At 39.8% G+C, this 15,719-nt stretch overlaps 1 protein-coding gene across 1 annotated transcript in view; it reads left to right on the top strand.

Annotated features, from left to right (window-relative positions):
* LOC128737331 (regulator of G-protein signaling 17) overlaps nucleotides 1–15,391 on the top strand; it is a 63,126-nt gene extending 47,735 nt beyond the window's left edge. Inside the window, exons 3-6 of the mRNA XM_053831948.1 lie at nucleotides 6,578–6,658; nucleotides 6,969–7,197; nucleotides 14,820–14,941; nucleotides 15,301–15,391. Of these exons, the coding sequence (XP_053687923.1) occupies nucleotides 6,578–6,658; nucleotides 6,969–7,197; nucleotides 14,820–14,941; nucleotides 15,301–15,391 (523 nt within the window). The remainder of the gene's footprint in view (nucleotides 1–6,577; nucleotides 6,659–6,968; nucleotides 7,198–14,819; nucleotides 14,942–15,300) is intronic.
* The last annotated feature ends 328 nt before the right edge of the window (nucleotides 15,392–15,719 follow it).

Here is a 15,719-nt window from a genome sequence, read left to right as displayed (position 1 = left end):
TTTTCCCTACCGCCCCTTCATCAATTGGAGAACCATCGTTTCAAAAAATATTAATAGCCTTACAAATTTTTTTCGAATATCCAGGTTAGTTTCATACACCACGTGCTTACATACTGAGTATCGTTTCGTGTGGTAATTTGACAAGACTTTCATATATTGCAAAATGTTCATATTTAAGAGAAAAAACTTTTCCTCAACAAAAGCTACAATTTTCGAGTTGATTTTTTTATTAAAAATAAGAGAGAAAAAACTAAGCCCTTTCCAAAAGTTAGTCTAGACCAATTTTGGAAAAACTAAGTATGCAAAGCTGCTTATTTACATGGAGTCTATACACACACAAAGTTTCAATGAATTCTGAGAGGGTCGTGCCAACCTTTTGGTCGCGTTGGCGTGAAATCCGTCAATATTATCTAACACCTGGTATAATTTGGATAAAAATGGTCCAAAATTTTGTCCAGAATCTATTGGAGGTACAGCATCTGATTCAGGTCAAGAATTGGGTTCAAAGCATGATCCACAATCTGGTTGATGGCTTAAAACCTGATCAAAACTGTGGCCCGACATCTGCTTTATATTCTGTAGGGATGTGCGATATTTTATCGATACCGGAGGTATCGATATTTTCATTCGATATATCGAGTATCCGGCATCGATATTTTACCATTCGATATTATCGGAAATCGATACCTTTTCATCCGATATTATAGGTATCGAAAGCTACAAAAAGGCCAGCTCTTCACGCATAACTTTTTGCCAAATTATCGAACTCTCGTTTTCCAGTTCTCAAGCTTCCAAACAGGCATGTTTAAAAGCTGAACCATACTGCATGCCGCATTTGAAAAATGCTACAAAGTTTATTTGAGTAGGTACGCTACTGCCGTGAAATGAAACTACAAATGAATTTACTAACTAAATGAACTACACGCTCAAAAAAGCCACCGCAACCCGTTTCGATGTTGTCTTTCAGACGCCAGTTTTTAACACTTCGGTAACACCTGGGATTGCGTGTGCTAGCTTCGTAAAAGTTCCTCGGATATATGCTGGATGTGTATCTTTTTGCTAGCGTTAGGTTTTCGTATTCCCTTATCTATTTCATTTACTCACACGGCCAACTGAAATAAATATGAAGCGCCTCCATGTGCGTTTTTGCAAACTTGAGAATACTCTTCTACTGTGGATGCCGATATCAATGGACTGTTAGGCTAATTGTTTTTCACCGAACATTGTATCGCTGCAAGCGCACATTGATTTGCAAGAATTATTTATACTGTGAACTACGTATGATAGCTTGCTTTAAACCGATCCTGCTCCTGATCAATTATTTATTTTCTGCCTAAAAATGCGTATCTCATAACCCAGCCATGCCTTGTGCCACTCAAAATATTTCAGAAAATCGAAAAACTGTTTTATTACTTAACATCAGTTTAGTAGATGTTTCCGGATAAATAGGGCTTTAGCAAAATTAGCTGAAAGAGGAGAGCTGTCAACTTGGACTCCAGGACCAAACATTTCGACTTCACTCAAATTGTATGCAGATGACAGTCTTGCCAGCGCGTTGGCCGGTATCAGTTACTCGGAAATGTGATAACCGGGTGCATTGAAAAGTGGTGCTAAAAGTATTACAAATTCTACACCACTGATAAATTGCTAGCCACACGTCGTGTTTGTTTGCATGTATGAAAAAGAGATGAATTTGGTTGCGTCGTTTTAGGAAATGGTAACGACCGTATAAGCTACGTTCGGTGTTTTGCCAATGTCTGATTCTAATTTTGAATTTTATTTTATTTCTTGAGATGTGGATTTTCTTTAATATGGACCCCCCTTGAAAAACGCAATGTGAGAAGGTAATCTTATGTGAATCTAAATTACATCTAACACTTTTCTGATTATTCGCTATGACGGCACGGCGCGACGTCTTTTCCACTTACAGAACTACCCGTAGCTGAATGCGTGATAATTATTTCCGACATATACCTGTCTTTTGCACTCTTTAACAAATCGCTATTCTGCTTCACGCAAACTCGAAACTAATGTAGGTGTCTCCACTGCGGCGCCGTCATAGCGAATAGGTGTTAATGTAACCATTTATGCTGCTTCTGTTGAAATATAACAAACTATGCAGCAAATCACTGGGTTTTTTAAAACAAAATCTTGCCAGGATATTTCGTTGCATTTTGGACCAATCTATTGAAAAATTTTTTGAAACTGATCAGTTCTAGGTGCTTCTAGTTAAAAAGCGTCCGCCTGACCAATGAATCTGCTGCGAAGATTGTCGAGTGGAACGCACACGGTATTTTGGAAGTGCGGAGATGCCGGCTACATAAACGAGGCAGGTGGTCGCATCGCAAGCCCGTGCCGTGACGGACCGTATCTGAAAACTTTCTGAATATTTCGGGTTTCGATATCGGTGAATATCGAAGTATCGATATTTTGGTTGCGATATACTCATTACTCAGTATCGGATCGGTCCGATATATTGCGATACCAGATATCGATATTTTGGCTTTCGATTCCCATCCCTAATATTCTGGTCCAGTATCGGAATCTAGACCCAACTTTGATCATAAATCTGATAAAAAATGTAGTCCAAATCTAATAAAAATGTGATTCGAAATCTGGTCTAGAATCTGATGTAACTAGAACAGAATGTGCTCCAGGTCTAGAATCTGATTCAAAATCATCCGAAATCTGGTTCAAATTTGATATAAATGAGGTAAAATTTTTCTGGTCCAGAATGTGGTAGAGAGCAGTTCATGAACCTGGGTCCAAAATTTAATCCACAATCTGGCCCCCAAAATCTGATCCTTAAAAGTTGATTCAAAATGTGATTGAAAATCTGGTTTATAACCTGCTCCAGTTCCAAACTCCAAAATTTGATGCAAAATCTGGCCCGAAATCTGTTAAAAAAAAAATACGGACCAAATTGTGGTCCAGGTCTAAAGTCTGGTTGTGATCTAGTCTGTGGTTCAAAATCTGATAAAAAAATGTGGTCCAAAATCTGCTTCAGAATCTAGTTCGAATCTGTTCTAAAATTTGTTAAAATATTTGGAACAAAAACTGATAAAAATATGGTCTAGAGTTTGGTGCAGGCTTAGAATGTGGGCAGTGGCTTAAATTATTATCAACAATAACAAACTTGGAAGGAACACTGATTCAAGAAACGAGGAAGTTCTAAGCCGGGTCTTCGCCAAGGGCGCACAGTGGTCCGAAAATGAAAAAAGTTGGCAGAAACCTCATTTTACAAGTAAAAATACTAATCAAATAACTCAAAAGTGTTCTTCTACATACTCATATGAGCCTAAATCCTCGTTTTGGTTGTTCGTTTCTTAGTTTTCTAAAAGCTATGACCTTCTGAACTTGTTGAATAACGTTAAAGCCGGTGAAATCTTTCCAAAAACACGTATGGTTGTTTCTTATCGGTATGTATCAGACGTTGCATAAATATCATAAATAATGATACATTTAGTTGAAAGACACCTATTTCAATATTATTTAGAAGGTTACACTAATTTTAAATATAATTGGTTCACCAAGTCTGGCTTGATTATGACAAAAATAAGGACGAAAATCTAAACTCTTTCGAATTGACTGTCGTAACTTTACTCCACCATACTTTTAATGAGCAGGTATACTTGTAAGGAACCGATTAAACCTAAATTTAACTGCAACATTCTGCAACTAAGAAAGTAAAGACAAATCTTTGAGAAGATTGACGAATTCATGTAAGCAAATTTGATTATAACGAATAATCCTTGCAATTAATGGTTGTAATACATGATAGTAGGCATTGATTATTCTGCTAGTCCAGGATATCGTGGAAATGAAAGGGACGAGCATTACCTAATAGTTTATGATTTTGGAGTATACTCCAAAGAAAGTATCGTAGCGCAAAACAATAATTAAGTTTGTTTTGGGAATATCGAAACAGAATAACGCGCTTCTAAGGCACATCTGGGGTGACATTGCGATTCTCGTTTCGAGTGATTTTGGTTCGTTTCGACCACGTTAAAAAAATGGGCGAAACGAACCAAAATCACTCGAAACAAGAATCGCAATGTCACCACTGATGTAAAGGCTCATTTCAACAGGATTTACAGGAGACATAGCACTTCCATTACATCTTATTGTTAGTCTTGCATTTTAGATTGAAGACCTTTTAACGATAAGGATGTACAAGGTCTAAAACTAATATTTTATTTAAAAAATACTCTAAAGTGGTCAAAATGTGATACCGCATCGAAACAAGTAGAACTGTCATTATCATTCGCTGTATGTTACATTACATTAATAATGCTCTAGTCAATTCGCAGCTATTATAAATATATCTAATACAATTAATTATGAAAAAATAATTTTATACTTTTCAGTGAAAGAAAATAGAAGTCTAATATTAATTAATCAAGGGCATAGTAGAGGCTGAAAATGAGGCAACAAGAAGAAAGTTTTTCTGGTTAACTTTTATTAGTTGTTTCATTATTCGGGCCGATACGTATTTCGCCTACGACTTGCCGGCTTCATCAATGTCTGCTTTGAATTTGAACTTTTTTTTGTATTTCCTTATTTAAAATCTTGTTTAACAAAAAGCTGGTCTATAATAACATTCGTATGCAATTAGAATGCACAATTGCTGAATCAAATAAGCTGAGAAAATGTGAAAAAACCTTCCAATGAAAAATAATTACTTAAACAATTATTGGATAACAATCTATTTAAATGAAAATGTAATGTTATCCAACCTTTCAGTACCTTCTAATGCAACTGAGAGATATCAAAACGATTCAACCATTACTGAAAAACTTAACCAATAATTAATATTATATTATGGCAATAACGTGTATTAAAGAGTTAACTCAAAATTTAAGGGTTAAGCACTAGTTGAATGATATCACATAGATCTCCTGAGTATTTCAACCAACTTTTCAGAAGACACCTATCCTCCAGGAGGTCGTTTTGATATTTCTGCCAGCTGTTTTGACTTTCGGACCACTGTGAGGCGCACAATGTCACGCTACGGCTCTGCTTTTATACTACTCTGCTAAACCATTTCTTAAATTGTTGATAACAGAAACAGTTTTTTGTGAAAAAAGTAAAACAACCATGCGTTTATGTGTGACTACAATTGGATGATTTAACACTTAGCGGCAATGTATTGAAAAAAATTGCACAAAATATGTTTCTGTTCTTATTGAATAATAATTATAGAATCACCCTAATTCTAGCAAAATTATAAAATAGCCCAAACGGTAAACTAAAACCGAATATTTCGTCCTACGTCACTGTTTCCTACATCCAACGTGGCTGTGTAGCTTAAAGTTTTTCTGTTGTTTCCCTCATAAATTAGTGATTCATTGTTTCAATTAATTGAAAGTAGTAATCTTTATGAAAATATATACCATAATGTTATGCACTTTAGATGAGTTCAACAGCGAATTGGTAGTTGCAACAGTTTTCTAAAAGTGTTTCGCAGAATTCAGGTTTGAAATAATATCATACTTTTCTAAATTTTGTTGGAATTTACAGGTCAACATCAAAATTTTCATAAATTGGAACAACGTTTAAAGATGTTATGAGGAGATGTAAAATTTTTATGATTAAAATTCAATTTTAGTCAAAATTTGTTAATCCAGCAGCTTTGGCGATGATCACGATTCGATCAGGCGCTTAAACTTTTAGTCACAATTTTTTGAACAAATATCGAAGCAAATAAAAACATCGCCTTCGAAAATCATTGTTGGTCTATAAATATGCCGTTTTAGGTATCAGTGAATACATTTACACAATTTTATTATTGTCAGAAAACGTCGCGACAGCGGATGGCCGCCGATTCTGCGTTGAATTGCTCCTATATTCTCTGTTTTCATTTCATTTTCGTCGCATTTTCCTATCGAAAGTCCCCCGCCGATCATCGGTATTCCGTTGATTGAAACACACCAAAGCGTGAAAAAGTGTCTGAATCGGGTACGTACGAACTGTGAAAAGCGAAACATACCTACCTACATCCTACGTGCTGTATCGGATGCCGTAATGGAAAATTGATTTACGATTCGCCATACTATGTTTACAGACATTGTCGTCGGTACATGTTTGTGCAATCTTTCGTTCACTGACTCGTTTAGACAGTGTTGAAAGAGTTAGCTGACAGTGAAATATTGTTTCAAGGAGAAAGCAAAGTTTGTTACTTGCATTTTTGTCAGCGTTTATCAATAATTTTCTAATGGAAATGAAACTGCCATTTACTCTGCCTGTCTAGTATAAAAAATTACTTTTTTTCCTCTGACTTACGGTTTCTAGAATTGAAAATATAGAGTATTTTTCAAATTGTGACAATATTTACAATGATTTATTGAAATCGATACCTCAACAGCTGGTAATCCGACCAAATCCTCCACCGTCGAATAAATACGCTCCGCGCTGGTATCTTGGAGCTCCATTTTAATGTTTTGTCCGTGTTAACGACAGTGCCTCTGCCTCTGCCTCTTCCCGGTGATATACGCAAATAACAATATCAATTTATTATCAGAATCCAATATTCACCGTCTAATCGTGTTTGTTTTCGATTCTCTCTCTTTTTTCGCAGCTTGGCTATAAAAAATGCAGAAGACAACGGGCCTACGAAAAAAGACCCAGCTAATGCCGATGCGCTTTTCGACGGCGAACAGTAAGTATCAGAGGCAGCCAGTCACCCGAGTGCCATAAATTTTCCGCGTTTACGTGCGTATTCGATTGATAAGCAACCATAAATGATGCTACATTGATTTTGCCATCAATTGACAGTATGATTTTCCACCTGGCTTTTTTGGCTGTTTGGCTAGTAACAATTGTAACAACATTTAGGTCCCTTTCTAGTGTCGCGAGGATGAATATAGATCAAGCTTCGCTCAAAGAACAATAGCATGGCACTTCAAGCGGGAACTCGGTGTGCGCCCGGGTGCATTCAAATTGTATTCTTTTCATTTTCTATTTCACAGGCCGAGCCTGGAGGAAATTCGCAGCTGGGGTAAAAGCTTCGACAAGCTGATGCGAAGTCCTAGCGGGCGAAGAGCGTTCCGGGAGTTCCTGCGCTGCGAATATAGCGAGGAAAACATTCTCTTCTGGCTGGCCTGCGAAGAGCTCAAAAAGGAAACTAACCCCGAAGCGATCGAGGAAAAAGCTAGGTTTATCTACGAAGATTATATATCGATTTTATCACCGAAAGAGGTAGGTGTATTCGCGGTGGAAGCAACCGGTCCAGTCAGCTGTGGGGTGACAGTTTGAAATTCCTGCGAAGGTGTGCGAATAAGGTCAACGCAAAGCGACTTTACTGTACTTTCGGTGCAATTCGGTGTAAACAATTCGGAGCGATTAGAGGTTTCATTGAAAATTATAACCAACAATCTGTCTGTAGGTAAATTAATTTTGCGTCCCAGAAAGCTTCGATCTTCAAGACCACGATTGAATAAAATTTTTATATTTTGCGTAGAAACGAAACATATGCTAGCGAAAGATTTTGCAGAACAGAGCTACAGCTGACGAAAATGGCGGGAGAGTCAGAACTACGCAGTCGTGTATTTTTGACGGATATACCGATGATACAGCAATTCCGCTGAAAAAAGTGCTATCGAAAAAATAATTTACTCCGATTTTCTCCAAGACTCGCTGTAGCTCTACTTTTTTGAAAATCATTAGAGCCACAATTTTTTGTTAGTCCCCCAGGGCTAGAAATTGATCTAGTAATTCAAAAGTTATGATTGTTCAAAATTGGAAATGTACAAAATCGCATCTCTCTAGGGGCCAAATAAAAAATCAGGGATCTAAAAGAAAAAATTACATGGAGTTTGAGTAATATCGGATCCATTTTTTCCCATTAACACTGTAGAATTTCTGAACAATATTTGGTCCTTTTTATAATGAAAAATTAAAGTCTCGTGCCTAGTTGCGTATTTTAGTTGTAATTCTGTAAATGGTAATTTTAAACAAACGATTTAATCGGTCTGTGCAATTCCGCCGTAGTCGTTTGGCTTGATTTCATTAGCTCCTAGGTTATCGTAACAGATCCATTCTTTACCGTGTCAGTAAGAATTTGATGCAAAAATGACTGTAGCATTGTAGCATTTAAACATTATTTGAGTCATAATAAAATGCTTTTCGATATCTCTTGGTTCCATGTTGTGTAACACCAGGTTTTTTACCTTTTGGAAATCAACGTCAAAGCTTTTACGACGGTCTCCAATTTTCTTTTTTTAACTAGAACTATATTTCTGCTTGATGTCCAAATCAGAATCTATTGAACAGTCCAAATCACCCACAAATGTTTCGAGAAAAAAAGAATTTTTGCCATAAATTTTCAAAAGAATTCCTTCACTTTGACAGTTAGAGAATGCTACTTTAAAAAGACATTTATATCTCAATGAAATATTATGCCGTATATGCGACAATCCATCTTCATATTTGTCGGTCTTGGGCTGCCATTCTTAAATCGCTCCGAACACTTGTTGTTCTAGCATCTTCGTCTATAGCTCACGCCCAACGTGTACAGGGTCTGCCTCGAGGTAGTCGGCCTCTGTCGGGTTTTCTGCAGATATATTGTTATTGTTTAATATTGTTTCTGCTTGTTGTTCGTCCGGCATCCTTACTACGTGGTCAGCCCACTATAGCCTGGCGTATTTAGTTGTTTCACAATATCCGCATCTTTATTTATACAGTTGATTATTTATGCACCTGCGCCACATTCCTTCTTCTTATTTACCACCAGAATTAATCGCAGGATCTTACGCTCAAAAACACCAAAGGCTCGTCGGTCACTCTTTTTCAACGTCCACGCTTTATAGCTCATTTCGTTCAACCGAAACGTACGCTGCCTTAAAATCGATAAACAAATGGTAAATTTGCAAGTTGAATTCTCGGAATTTATCAAGAATTTGTCGCAAGGTGAACATTTGGTCCATGATGGAAGGTTTTTCTCGAAAACCACGCTGGTGTTCGTCAACAACGGTTTCCGGTAGTCGACCTCAGTCGGGACCTGGCCGAACTGGGCATTGAAATCCCCGACAACGATCTTCTTGTTGTCATCGGTACTAAGTGCGTTGATGATGCTTATATTGAAGAATCGGGTCCAGGATCCATTGGCCACCACCCAATTACCGCTTTCTGCATTTCCTCTATCGCTATGAAAGTTGTGTTCGTGTGATATGCCGCAGCTCTGGCAGATGATATGAAGATTCCTGAATGTACGTACTATGAGCTCTTCCAAAACACCTCCTGTAGTGTCACCACCGCGAAATTGTGGCTCTTCAATACGTCCGAGAGCATTCAAGTGCTTGCTTCGAAATGGAGAGATCGGCAGTTCCACGGACCGAATTTCCAATCCATAATCCGTTTCCATTGCGTTGGTCTATTCTTATCGTTCCGATTCGCATTTTTCTGTTGATTTTTCATGGTGGCGGCTTGCAAGACCTGCGGCACTAACCTCCTCTTTCACCAGAGCACCATCTGCTTAGAGTAGTTTAGAGTCCACAAGGATGATGATCGGACGCTCCTAACATGAAGATCAGACGCCATTTTGAGCTGCTCCTAACATGAAAATAAATACTGTCAGCATTGGACCAAACTGTTACCAGCGTGGATTACTTTTTATTTTTACTTATTTATTATCCAGTAGCATAAGACGTCAATTAAAAAAAGTTTGTTAATTAGTTGCTCGTATCTCAACTGGTACCTCTTGGAGCTTTCGTTGTCCCGAACTAAAGACTTCCCGCCGTACTTTCGAATCGTCCAGCGGCATTGCGATCTCCTACTTCTTACATCTAGCGTCGGATATTTGGTTCTGGGTTCAGGTATCAGCATTTGTGGCTCGAGCAGCACGTTCTTCACAATCGTGTGGAAGATTTGTACCTTCTGGGTTCTGGGTTACTCGTTGCCAATTTACTGAACGACACGACATGCGCAAGTCGGTTTCAACCTGGTCGAACCATCTAGCATGTTGGGCCATTTCGTGCCTGTTGTCCGAAGGATTCTTGAAGAGAAGAGGTTTCAATGTACAGTCGTCCGGCATCCTTGCGACGTGGCCGGTCTACCATAGCTTTCCGACTTCCGCCAGGTGCACGATGGGAATCTCTCTAAGTAGTGCCTGCAGCTCGTGGTTCACATATCTCCGCCACTCTCCGCCTACCGTTTGTACTCCGCCAAAAATAGTCCGCAACATCTTTCGTTCAAAAATGGCAAGTGCACGTATCTACGTAGTTTTTTTGTTTGAGAAGCTTGCCTTACTAGGGCCACGCTACGTTACGGATCTCGTGATGGGGCTGCCATCATATTTTTGGGGCTGATGAGGCTGACAACATATTTCTTAATTCCGCCTTCCGCTCTGGATCAAACGCTGCCATGAGCCGCTCCTAACCTAGAGTCGTGCACTTGGTTGAGAAATCGTTAAGTCAGCAAGAGCCGCCCTGACATGGGAACGGACACTCAGGGCTGACAAGAGACGTTGCTACACCCAGCTTTCGCACGAGTACGTCCTTCCCTCTTGGTATACGACCTTAATTTACACCGGGATTGGTTACCCGATCTTCGTTAAGATTGCTCATATTCCGGCTAGTAGCATGAGGAGATAGGGATAGAAGTTGCTGGATAAGAGGTTATGGTCGATTTTATGCCTGCAGGTACGCGAGGCATCGATGTTATGCATTATCCAGCCGTTCACTAACCCACCCAGCATTGATATATCATTATCAGCAGCATAGAGCAGAAATTGCTTGTAGGTACTGTTTCAAGCAGTCGTTTACTATCAATTCAACCTTAGGCCACTCATCGTCAATTTCCCAGTCGTCTCAGAAGTCGCAAATTTCTTTCGACCTGGTCTAGCTATGTTGCACGTTGAGCCCCTTTGTTCCTGGTGCCGGTGGGGTTGTTGAAGAGAACTGTTTTCGTCGCACTGTCGTCCGACATCCTTACGACGTGTCCGGTCCACCGTAACCTACCGACTTTTAACAGATGTACGATGGGAATCTCTCCAAGCAGTGCTTGTAGCTTGTGATTCATACGCTTTCGCCACTCTACGCTTTCAGATTGTACTTCGTCAAATATCGTCCGCAGCACCTACTGCTCGAGCTCGTGCTTTAATTCTGGAACACATCCCCGAAATGTCGGATTTCCGGGTACCAGATGAACCAATTCCGGCTCTGTTGTCACCATGCTGGAAATGGATAAGCTCCTAAATCTTTGAGTGTTAAAAGAGTCCAAATCGATCAAAAATTGTCAAAGTTACAAGTGTTTTAATTAGCACGTACTCAAGTACCCTTGTCGAGCACTTAAAGGGTAAAAAATTTCGAAGCCCCCGCCCTTCCATCCCCTTAAGTGCTACATAAAAACTTATTTGATAAAAAGTTGTAATTTAACTAGTTCTAAGACGTCATAGAAAATGTACCATTGATCGAAGAAAACTAGAATTACGTACTAAAGTTTTTTTTCGATCCATGGGTACCCTGTCGAACACGTGACGGTTAAGAACTACTGGTCTAATAAGGGTTTTGTACCTTGCCACCTTCGTATGGCGGCATATGCTTGTTCGTAGCGTTTTGCGAAGGGCAAAGTAGACTTGATTTTCTGCTTAAAACCATCGCTGGATCTCCTTACTGTTGTTGGCCGCGGTCACTAGCGATCCCCAGTACATGACCGCATTTACCACTTCCAGTTCACCATCAACAACGATTGCCATACGTGGAAGGCACGCGTTTGTTTCCTTTGAGCCTCTTCCTTTCATGTATTTGGTGCTCGACGCATTTATTTTTAACTCAATCCTCCTAGACTCCGCAGTCAGTTGGGCGTCGATTGCCTCCGTCACATAGTTCCTGGTCATCTGCAAAGCCTAGGAGTTAGCTACCATTGGTAAAAATCGTGCCTCTCGTTTCGATGTCCACTGGACGAATCACCCCCTCAAGAACGATATTGAATAGCATGCAGGACCGTCACCTCGTATCAACACTTGCCACGCCTCAAAGGGTCTAGAGGGTGTCGTCGAGAAGCGCACGAAACACATCACTAGATCCAATGAAGATCTGATTAGTCGCGTCAGTTTATCCGGAAAACCGAATTCGTACATTATCTGCAATAGCTGTTCTTCATCGACTGTATCGTATACTGCTTTGAAATCAATAAAGATGTGATGCACGGGTACGTTGCACTCCCGACATCTGTCGGATGGTGAAAAACTGGTCCGCAGTTGCGCGAGCCCCCATGAAGTCCGCCTGGTCATTCCTTACGAAAACTTGTACTTTCGGTGACAACCGGCTTAACAGGATCTGGGAGAGTACCTTGTAGGCGGCGTTTACCAGCGTTATGCCGCGATTATTGCAGCTGTCGAGGCGAACACCCTTTTTGTAGAGGGATAAAGAGCCCCAAGGAAGGACAGAGATTGTGAAGAATTAGAACAACTATTTTGAGCTAACAAAAAACCAGAAGGAGGCGAACGGTGCAGATATTTCAGGGAGCTATAGAGGACCACATTTGAAAATATCCTTCTACGCATATGACCAAATTTCCATCGTTACAGAGTTATTGAACATTTTTAGTGTTCGGCTCTGTTTATCTTAAATTGGCTCTAGCACAAAAAAAATGCTAGCTCGCTCAATTCTGTTTCTTTCATTCGAAAACTGAGAAAATTTTGTACTGAAAATTGCTCTTAAACCTCCTACTTCATGAAATTTAGTAACTTTTTAGAAGCAAAAAGTTTTGAAATTAGTGTTTCTCAAAGCGTTTTTAACAAATTTCTCCTAAAAACGTGTGATAAAACTGATTGCTTTTAATAACCAATTTGAAGCTCTGGTACCGTTCTACAATTCATTCTTTGACGTGAAATGCTTATCTCATCATTCATTCATCATTTTAAACGTATGGTTTTGGGCGTTGAATTAGTAGGTATTTAAAAACTTTTCGAACTCATACATCACGCATAGCACACTAGATCAACGCGTGCGACGGACAAGGTTAGACGCATATGGAAAACCGTTTCGAAACTGACTTCTCGGGTCTCTTTGGGACGTCTCTAAAAACGATTGCAGTATTCAAGTGTATTCCCATATAGCCCAAGTAGCGCTGGCGGCCGTTCAAAAGAAAATTAAAATGTATTTTCCGGAAGGATTCGCGGACATTTACCTTTGTAATGGCTTCGCTAAATGTGTAGCAACGACAGCCCAGCAGGAGTATGGTTGTAGATTTTCTGATCATCGGCTACCTAATGCAAGTGAACACAAATCTAGAAGTGTTCGTTTTACTGTACAATGATTTTAATTCAGGGACGTCTGACAACGCACCGTCGCTTCCGAGAAGGAACGATGTTCTCAACGAGGCTTCGAGGGAAGCATCAGCCTCATTAGCCAGTTGTGGTAAACTTGAAGATATACAGTATAAACCTACCGGAAGTTGCGTTCAGGCCTTTTTGGCGCCCTCAAGAAGGGCTAGCGCCCCGCGCGGGGCCAGTCTGGCCAACCGCACGCTACGGCGCTGCATAGAACATTTCCTTTTGGCATTTTTGAATTTTCTGTCCGAGTAAATTTTTAAAATATCCCATCAATTTTTAACAACGTCACAAAACACTACCGTACGGTGATAGTAAGTAAATGCTGATCCGTGCTTTAGACAGATGCAACAAACACACGATCATAGTATTTCTTAAAAAACGGCTGCTTCATCAAGACTAACAGGGGCACAGGCTTGGCATACACTTTTCGCTTTGATTTTACTCTTTTGATTACTGCTCCTCAGCCAAGCAGAATTTGAAAAAGTGGTATATGGGGCATTTGTAGAGCTATCTATAATATTGCCACAGAACAGAAGTGGAAGTAGAAATCCACACACGTACATGCTACTTTCTACAGATGCTAGCGAACCTGGCGGTAGCGAGTCACTTTTTCCCACGAAAACAAACGAACGCATACGAATGAACACGAAAGTATGTGAAATCTGCTATGCGATTGGCAGCGAGCGTTCTGCTTATATTGCTGTTATTCGCTTCTCTGCGAAAACCTTCCCAAAGAAAAAGAAAAACAAAAAAGTCTCTGTTACCAGTTTTGATCGCCGAATCGTTCGGACTTCCACTTCTGTTCTGTGCTGCAGGGGCACATTGGTTATTTACATTAATTGAATCGTAAATATCGTTTTGTGTATAAAAAACTTCAATCAATGTCTTCTGTTTGAACAAAATAATTAATTTCTCATTTTTTACCAAGCTAATAACCGTAAGTGTAAAGACAAAAAGCTATTCAATTTACACGGTATCCATCCTGTTTCAACCACTTAATTTTTTTCTTTTGGTTTATCTTAGCACGAGCTCGTGCGTCAATGTGATTATAAAGGACATTTCGCTTGCTAGCCACATTCCGGAATAAAATGTAATTGCAACCGCAGGGCACCGACTGTTATTCCACAGCTGAATGACACCCCGGTCATCGTTCTTACAATAGAGATGAAACTGACGACGACAACGAGGACGATGTGAAGGCACCTCCCAGCTCACCGGTAGTTGGTTGGCCCGGAAACCAATTAGCCGTGAAGGTAGAAGAAAGGGATAAAGACATTTAGTTCCACTGGCTGCTCCACTGGTATGGTCACACCGCCGCCGCACCGTGCCGGGAGCAAATTGCAAAGTGTGAAAATTAGACCCTTCACATCGTCCGCCGGGATTTAGTCGGAACCACACTTAATTAAAACTTGATTAAATTAAATTATATTTTCCACTGCTTCACCCACTAACGCATCTTCCGTTTTTACTACTGTTTTACTCTGGTTTACCTGTGCTTGGAATGAATCCCCCCGGACCGGATCCCTGCGAACGGCTGCGCTAACAGGTGTCGTTAGATTCTCGAGTACGGGAAATAGTTAATAGGAATATGGTGGAACCCACACCACACACATTTGATGAAGCTCAACTACAAATTTATACACTTATGCATAGAGATTCGTATCCGAGGTGAGTAATTACCTTTTTAGTAGATTATATTTTTCGGCTGCAAGCAGGAGAAGAGAACCACTTTAGCAAGATGGATGGCGCAATATATCGTTAAACCATGAGTTTTATCGATTAACCGCTACATCCTGTGGTAGCAAATGGGTCTGCAGAGTAGGTACCGAACCGGACAATGATTTGCTCTGCTGAACCGTGTCTAATTGCGAGACAACCGGAGGTGGAGGGAGGTCATCAAAAAATAGCAAAAGAAAACAACCCCCCCCCCCTGCTGAGCCTGCGGTTGACCCGATTGATGTTGCCCGATTTTGTGTGCCTTGAAGAGCTAAATTTAACTAGTTTTTTTTTGCTATTTTCTTTTACAGATTTATAAACTCAGCACAATTCAGAACTCTGGCACAAATACCGGAGGGTGTTTCGGCATCTGGTTCTACGGCGGAAAGTCCTAGTAATTAGGGCCACAACAGCGGGACTGCATGGATCGGTAGTTTGTATTATTACAAGTACATTTTATATATTATCAATGGTTAACGCTAAGGAGGAAAGCGATAGGAACGGAAAGGAAAACTGATAAATTTACATATTTAAAAGCATTACTTCAAAAGGATCAAACAATAATGCACATGCGGTGTAAACGAAGAAGGAAAAGTAGGAAAATGAGCAGTGCGGATGATGGAATAGAATGGAAACACGGAAAGCGAAATGCTAGCAGTAATTATTGAATTAACACAGATTAAATTGAAAAAGAAAGAAGAAAAAAAACATTAGAATGAATAACAAAAAG

This window comes from Sabethes cyaneus, chromosome 2 (assembly GCF_943734655.1).
Source record: "Sabethes cyaneus chromosome 2, idSabCyanKW18_F2, whole genome shotgun sequence".
Lineage (NCBI taxonomy): Eukaryota > Metazoa > Arthropoda > Insecta > Diptera > Culicidae > Sabethes > Sabethes cyaneus.
Note: the sequence above shows the minus strand (reverse complement) of the source record. Positions and strands in the feature narration are given on the sequence as shown.